Source organism: Silene latifolia, chromosome 1 (genome assembly GCF_048544455.1).
Source record: "Silene latifolia isolate original U9 population chromosome 1, ASM4854445v1, whole genome shotgun sequence".
NCBI lineage: Eukaryota > Viridiplantae > Streptophyta > Magnoliopsida > Caryophyllales > Caryophyllaceae > Silene > Silene latifolia.
In genome coordinates, this window is record NC_133526.1 from 3830835 (window position 1) to 3838198 (window position 7364).

Genomic DNA, 7364 nt, shown 5'->3' on the forward strand with positions numbered 1-7364 from the left:
GGGTGGTATCTTGCGGTCTAAAGCAAGACGGACTGTATAATTTTAGACATATTAAAATGAGAATTTGTGATTCAGTGTGGGTTAAGGGAGAGATTAATTGACATTGATATGATAATGGTTATTGGATAAGATTCATAAAATACCTATTTTTTTTTTTTTTTTAAGGAATAAGATAGCTAATGTTTAGTGAAAATTAGATTCGGTAAACAGGTTAGGGGTCGGGTGTTGGTCAGGTCAACCGGAGGGACTTGGTAAATTAAAACAGTTTAAGTAAGACAACGGCCCGATAAATAGTTGTCCATCCAACTAAATTTTTCACCTACAATGAAGTCTTGAAACTTTCGTGCACAACAAACTAGGGCTCTCAATTTTGTACCAACTAGTGTGTAACCCGTGCATTTATGCACGGGAATAATATGAGTCAATGTATAATAATTTTGTAGAAATATATAGATGCTTAAATTAGTAAATATTTAGATGTATAATCAATATAAATAACATTACAAAAATTTAAAATTTCATGAAAACACATGATTGCATATTATTAAAACAGATTATAACTTATGGTTACTATATAAAGACTATTACAATTTACAAATACTCCTCTTTGCTTATTTCTCCTCTTTGATAAATTATTATGTACTCATACAATGACAACTTCATAAATGGTTTAAATGTATAGTCATAATATTATACAATTCAAATCAGGCTTCTGATTAAGGATGACAACAGAATTTAAATCCTGTCCAGATCCTGAGATTCAGATCCTACGGAGCGGATATGGATCGCGATATTTAAGATCCAGTGGATAAGGATATGGATATGGATCGTATGGTCGAGATCCAGATCCTACCCTTAGATCCATTTTTATTTCATTTTCTTAAAAAATAAGTTCAGCTGAAGAAATAGTAAAATTATATGCTTTGTTCTTTTAATTTTTTTCATAATCAAACCATGATTTTTGCTGATTAACATTTTTTGGTTAAAAAAAGATACTTTTTTAGTGTTATTGTAATTTCATAAGACTTTATTTTTATGTTTTTATGTTTTTAGAACTTTAGCTTTATTATTAGTATCTAATAAAGGAAAATAGTATGTTACGTCGTAGTAAAATACAAAAAATAATATTTTCATATTTTAAGGACTTTTCTTTATTATCAAAAGGATATGGATATATCCTGATCCAATCCAGATCCTGCGGATCCGGATATGGATATGGAAATTTCAGATCCTGTAAATATGGATCGGATCTGGATCTTATAGGATCATATCCAGATCTTATCCATTGTCATTCCTACTTCTGATAGCTAAATGTCATCCAGATTCACCCTAAGGGCCTAACATAAACCTTTGAGAACTTGTTTTTTATTTGCTATACTCGTATTTAAGTGTGCTTGTTGCTAATGTGGTAGGATTTGCTCAGCCCAGCTCAACATTTTGTTTATTATTCATACATTGCGAGTATTTTAACAAAACATAAGTCAAAGGGCGTGATACGGAAATAGTCATGGCTCATGAGTCTTCCCTCCCCCAAAAATGTACACACGTATATGAAATAGGTTAATATTACTCGAATTGTTTTACTTGATAAACACATGAAAACCAAATTAATTTAAGGAAGCTGAAGAGTCTCATCATTATTTACGTAAATGAGCATGTAACATCTATTGTAAAATGATAACTTTCCAAAAATTCAAAACCACATTTTATTTACTGTACATCTTAGCAAAGTTTTGATAATTTTAATCCCATGTGCACGTACCAAACATAACTGAACATTTGAACATCATCTAATTTGTTACGACCTTCGTCTTGCTGTCTAGCCAAACTGCATCTCTATGCATCAGTATATCCATGCTAATAATTATCTCATCGACTTGGAGAGTCATGCCAGCCATCTCGGGGATACTCTCCAGCATAGAACATTACTAATGGTGCTCAACATTTGAAGCGAGGGATAATGGAGTACTAAAAGACATCAAACCTGAAATGAAATTTAAACATTTATTGCTAAAATAGATCCAAGTTCATCAAATACACATACTCCAACTTCATAAACATTCACCCAAAATCGTTGTTTGATCAGTGAGCAATTTCCACTTGATTGCTTATGTTTACAAATTCCCATTCCAATCCAAAGCAACAAAATAAATAAATTAAAGGTAAAGAGTAGTTGATATCAAGAGAAGGAACCTCAAGAGAGCTAGGGCTGGTAGGGTGGATTAAGAAACTGGCATTGGATCTTCGTACAATTGTTGGCTCTCTGAGAGAAACACCAGACCGTGTCCCTGGAAAAAATAATAAATAAGAAAATTCACCATAAGATTCCCGCAATTGTTGATACACATATATGAGTTGCAATAGAGATTAAAACATTGCTTTAAGAGATCCCTAGGAATAAAAACAATGATTTACCTACTCGCATCTAAAGACTTCTCTTGAACTTAAAGTGCGCCTTCCATATAAAAATACCTAATAAAAAAGAAACACTTTAACACGATTTAGTTAATTAAATTTTGACCGACAAACACAATCAGTTAAGTGTATTTGAATATCCGTTGGAAGTGATGGATTATCAGAGATCAAATATCCAAGAATGATAACATTGAGGCTTCTTAACTCTTTCAGTTGTTGGATTTCTATGTTCGAGTATATTTCAACTAACAAAATCAATGAAAGGGTGATAAATATTAAATATGTATTTGGAAGAAATTGAATAATGGAATTATCCGAGGAGTTACATATTAAGTGAAGTAGAAGAATGGGAGGTGTTCAGAGGATAACCTCCATTTATAAAGGAACGGAAATCTCATAAGCTATTAGCAAAACAGTAGCATGGACTTAACCATGCAACACACCTGCCAATCTGCCATTTAATTCTTTGTAAACCACATTTATAGTTGTATTACATGTACGAATTTCGTTGTTCTAAATTAGAATTTTCAAACCCTTCTCAATTCTCATTGCTTATTCGTGGCTGTTGAAATAGAGATATAAAGTTGTCCATGACCGGTAGCAGGCATAGGAAGATCCATTTTCTACATCCTCCAGGAAAAAAAAAAACAAAATCCCTCCAAATGAGTAAAGAATTGAAGACATCATATCCAAAAAAAAAAAAAAAAGACATTACCCCTCAGTTCCCCTGACATCTACCCCTCCATTTCTTTTCCCTCTTAATGATGTATCCAAGCACACACTATAAGTAATATAGGCACCTCAAATATGTAATACTACCTCCATCTCAATCATTTGTTTACCTCATTTTATTCTTTGTGAGAGGTATTTAAATCAAAGGTAAAAAAACGAACAGGACAAAGGGGGTAAATTTATGGAAACGGGTTTGGATGCAGGTAGCTATAGAGGCGACTTGGAGCTAGTTTTGGAAATCTATTCATAGGATACCTATACTATTATGTATATTAGAACACTCTACAAATGTCACCGCCATAGCAGGGTAAACGCACTTCAAGCATAACGTCCAGCAGCCGTATAACTTTATTACTATATACTCCTATGGTTGTATACAAATATATCATCTATAGACTAAACACTGGGTAGACATCCCTATAGAATATGGTGGCTGCCCATGCCAAATACGAAGATTGTACTGTCCGCACGTCTTCAAACATAGGCGAAATGATATAAGGTAGTTCATATTCATGCATTGGAACTTGGAACCCAAACACTTGAACTTGGTTAACAAAAGGTAAAATTATTGTAGTTCTTAATTTATAGACGACCACATTGTTTTAAGTTACTTACGGAAAATTGTGATTAGTATTTTCATTAGTAAATTATTTTTTAATGGAAGACAGTTATTTCGAAATTGAATATGGTTACTTAAGATAAAATGACAGTACTACATATAGTATGAAGTTAATAAAGTATTTGATGATTAATTATCAGGCTAACTATAATAATACTGTGAAAAGAAAGAGATTTGAGTTTAAGAGCTGTAGAAGACGTTCCTCCATTACAAATCCACCATATTGATCCTAAGATTCAATAAACAACATTTAACTTGATCAAAAAATTGACAAATTATCACAGCTTGAATTTCTATCAGTAACTTAGAGGAGGGGGGTAAATCAAACTTAACAAAATCATGGAATAAGTAAACAATTTATGGAAATGTGATTATGGAAATTGAATTGAAAACTTACATTAAATACGAAAAGTAGACCAGTTAGAGAATTCATTCTCCCAGTTCTGCAGAACTGATGCAGGTCCTATAATGATCAGATACGATTATGATCTGTTAGTCTACAAACACCCCTTAGAAGCGTCTATAAACTTTCTGATGCATTTGAACCCGAGATCTCAGGTCGATAAACTTGTAACTAAGTATAGTTTCTAATAAATTCAAAGTTGAAATTGATCGGAAACAGAAGAGTGTCGTTTTTAAACATATTAAAACTGGGGCGTAAGGAGTGACGAAGGCGATGCTGAGGATGATGGAGTAAAGAGAAGATGATTAATGATCAATAATGAATGAAGGAGAAGATCTCATTGTTGTATACTCCGTAGTTTCTGTCATAGTCGATGGTTTTAGTGATATGTTTGAGGGGAGGTTATTGAAGCAATAGTGGGTAGTTTATCGGGTTAGTGGAAAGTCGTGTTTGCTATTATACGCATATGGATTTGTATATGTACGTATCATATACGGTCAATTAATGTAAGAGCGACACGTCACCTTTTATGCTCTAAAACGGCGGTTACCGGCTGTTGCTTTAATATATAATATAGATACTTGAACAAGTGAGTTTGTTGGCATAAATGGAATCACGTCTCCAATTTCCTCAGCATTTAAAAACTTCAAACTATGATTTTGACGCCATGGAAGTTAGTAAAACCTTCACCATTACGCTACTTATCTACCCTCTCTCCAATCCGACGTCGTATCCGCATTTCAACTGCATTCCAAGATGAAAACTATAAACCCTTGCAAAACCCTAATTTGTTGAAGAATCGACCCACCATTGTTGATCACCTCCTTTTCTTTCTTCGGTCGAAACCCGATTCAGCGGTTAAGTTCTTTAATTGGTCTCATAATGTGTTGGGATTTCATCATTCTATGCGACATTACTCTGCTGTTGTTTTTGTGTTGCTTAATCATCGTTTATTTAGTCGTGCACACCAAGTGTTTGATGAAATGCTTCTGAGAGTTTGTGATGGGAATGATGTTTGTGAGGTGTTTGTTTCGGGGTTTAAGGTGTATAGGTGTAATGTCAATACTGGCTATAGCTTTTTGGTAGCTGGGTTTTGTCGAAATGGCAAATTTGATGAGGGAATTGATGTTTTGATGAAAATGTCGGGGATGGGGATTGATGTTGCTTCTTATGCTTTGAGAGTTATGGTGGATTCTTTGATTTCCTCGTCTTATGTTGACGGCATTTCTAGAGTAATTGATGAGTTGTGTGGTCAGTCCGAGAGAAAGTTGAAGGAAGGGTTTAACGTTTATGAGTTTACAATGATGTGTTTTATTCGTAATAATTTGTTCGAGATGTCGTTGAGTTTTCATCGCAAGATGATTGATAGGGGTCTTTTGCCGGTTGTGGTTGATTGCAATAAGATCTTGAAGATTCTTTGTAGGGAAAAGTCGGTGGAAGTTGCATCACGATTCTTTGATACTATGATTAAAGTTGGCCCTAATCCGAATTTGGTGACATTTAGTACCTTAATAGATTCGTATTGCAAGGAAAAGAGCTTGAATGAGGCATTTAGACTGTATAATTTGATGATTGAGAGGGGAATAGCACCGGACTTGATTGTATATAGTATCGTAATTGATGGCCTTTTTAAGAATGGAGAGGTGGAAAAAGGCTACCAGCTTTTAGCCGAGGCTTTAGGTAGAGGTATCAAGTTGGACTCGGTCATCTTTGGCTCGGTGTTAGATTCTTATGTTAGGGTAGGAGACTTAGAGAAGGCAATTGAGGTATACAATACAATGAGCAAGGAAGGCATCTCTCCTAGTGTAGTTACTAATGGCATTATAATTAAGGGGTTATGTCAAGGTGGTCGTATTCTTGATGCTACTGCCGTCTTTGGGGAATTTCTGAAGTGTGGATCACACCCTTCGGTTTTAGCCTATAGCTGTCTTATTGATGGTTTCTGTAAACTGGGAAATTTGAGAAAAGCATTTAGATGGTATAGAAAGATGTTGGTTATTGGCCATGTTCCAGATCTCGTCTTGTATTCTGTGCTTATAAATGGGCTTAGCAAAGGAGGGTACATGGTTGAAGCTCTTCAACTGTTTTTCCAAGCTGCAATGAGGGGTATACAGCCTAATGTGTATATTGTTAATAGCTTAATAGACGGTTATTGTCGATTAAACCAAATGGACGACATAATGAAGGTGTATAGTCTTTTGCAGATGAATGACTTGACTCCTGATACTTTAACATACACCTTGCTCCTCAAAGCTCTGGTTGGTATGGCCAAGTATGATGTGGCATTAAGTCTCTTCTTTCGATTGCTTAAGCTGGATATGTCGTTGGATGTCATTGCATATAGCACACTAATTCATGGCTTATGCAAGCAAAAAAATTTAAAAGCCGCTCTCTACCTGTTTCAACTGATGTTGCAAGGGAGGGTGAAACCCGATATTGTGATTTACAATGTGCTTCTCCACAGTCTGTTCAAACACTCCAGAGCAGAAGATGCTGTTACCATCTTCCGAGGGCTTTTTGCTAACGGGCCAGAGCCTGATATTGTGACCTACAACACAATGATTTGCGGGTTTTGCTCATCCAAGAGGTTGGATGAAGCAATTCAGTTGTATGAAACCCTCTCCGATGGACCAATCAGGCCCACTGTTATCACTCCTACTCTTCTCATTGATGCCCTTTGTAAAGAGGGTAGACTAAATGAGGCGGTAATGATGTTCAGGAAGATGTTGGAAAAGGGGCTGTTTCCTACCGTGGTCACATACAGCTCATTAGTCGATGGGTACTCGAAATGTTCCAAGATAGAGGACGCCTTTGGGTTATTCGAAGAAATGTCAGGAAACAACATAGAACCGAGTATAGTGAGTTTTAGCATTCTGATGGATGGCTTGTGCAAAAGAGGACTAATTGAGGAAGCGTTGACTGTTTTCCGCTCTGCTGTTAACAAGGGTTTAATGCCGGATGTTGTCGCTTACACTATTGTTATCCATGGTTTGTGTAGAGCAGGGAGTATAAGAGAAGCAAATCTATTTTATCAAAGAATGTTGTCTGAAGGAGTAGTTCCTGATACAGTATTGGATGGAATTATTGCAGCTTACTGTCTCTCGGATTCGAGTAAGCAGCAGATTTTACATAAATGAGATTAAATTGTTCAGTTTATAATGTATATGCATTTCTTTGCCTTCCATTACAATTAAA

General features: G+C 35.4%; 1 protein-coding gene and 1 long non-coding RNA gene across 3 annotated transcripts; one reads left to right on the forward strand and one right to left on the reverse strand.

The window, feature by feature from the left end:
• The first annotated feature begins 317 nt into the window (after nucleotides 1–317).
• LOC141593617 (uncharacterized) lies at nucleotides 318–7364 on the forward strand. Its single transcript, XM_074414164.1, has 2 exons — nucleotides 318–382; nucleotides 4747–7364. The coding sequence occupies exon 2, from the start codon at nucleotides 4823–4825 to the stop codon at nucleotides 7304–7306; it is 2484 nt and encodes an 827-aa protein (XP_074270265.1). The 5' UTR covers nucleotides 318–382; nucleotides 4747–4822; the 3' UTR covers nucleotides 7307–7364.
• Nucleotides 1552–4531, reverse strand: LOC141593601 (uncharacterized). 2 transcript variants are annotated; one of them, XR_012521681.1, is made up of 4 exons: nucleotides 4164–4531; nucleotides 2416–2489; nucleotides 2194–2288; nucleotides 1552–1984 (listed from the first exon to the last, which is right to left on the reverse strand). It is a non-coding gene; the product is annotated as an uncharacterized LOC141593601 (long non-coding RNA). The 2 variants fall into 2 exon arrangements; XR_012521687.1 differs by having other exon boundaries at nucleotides 1612–1984; nucleotides 2416–2472; nucleotides 4164–4455.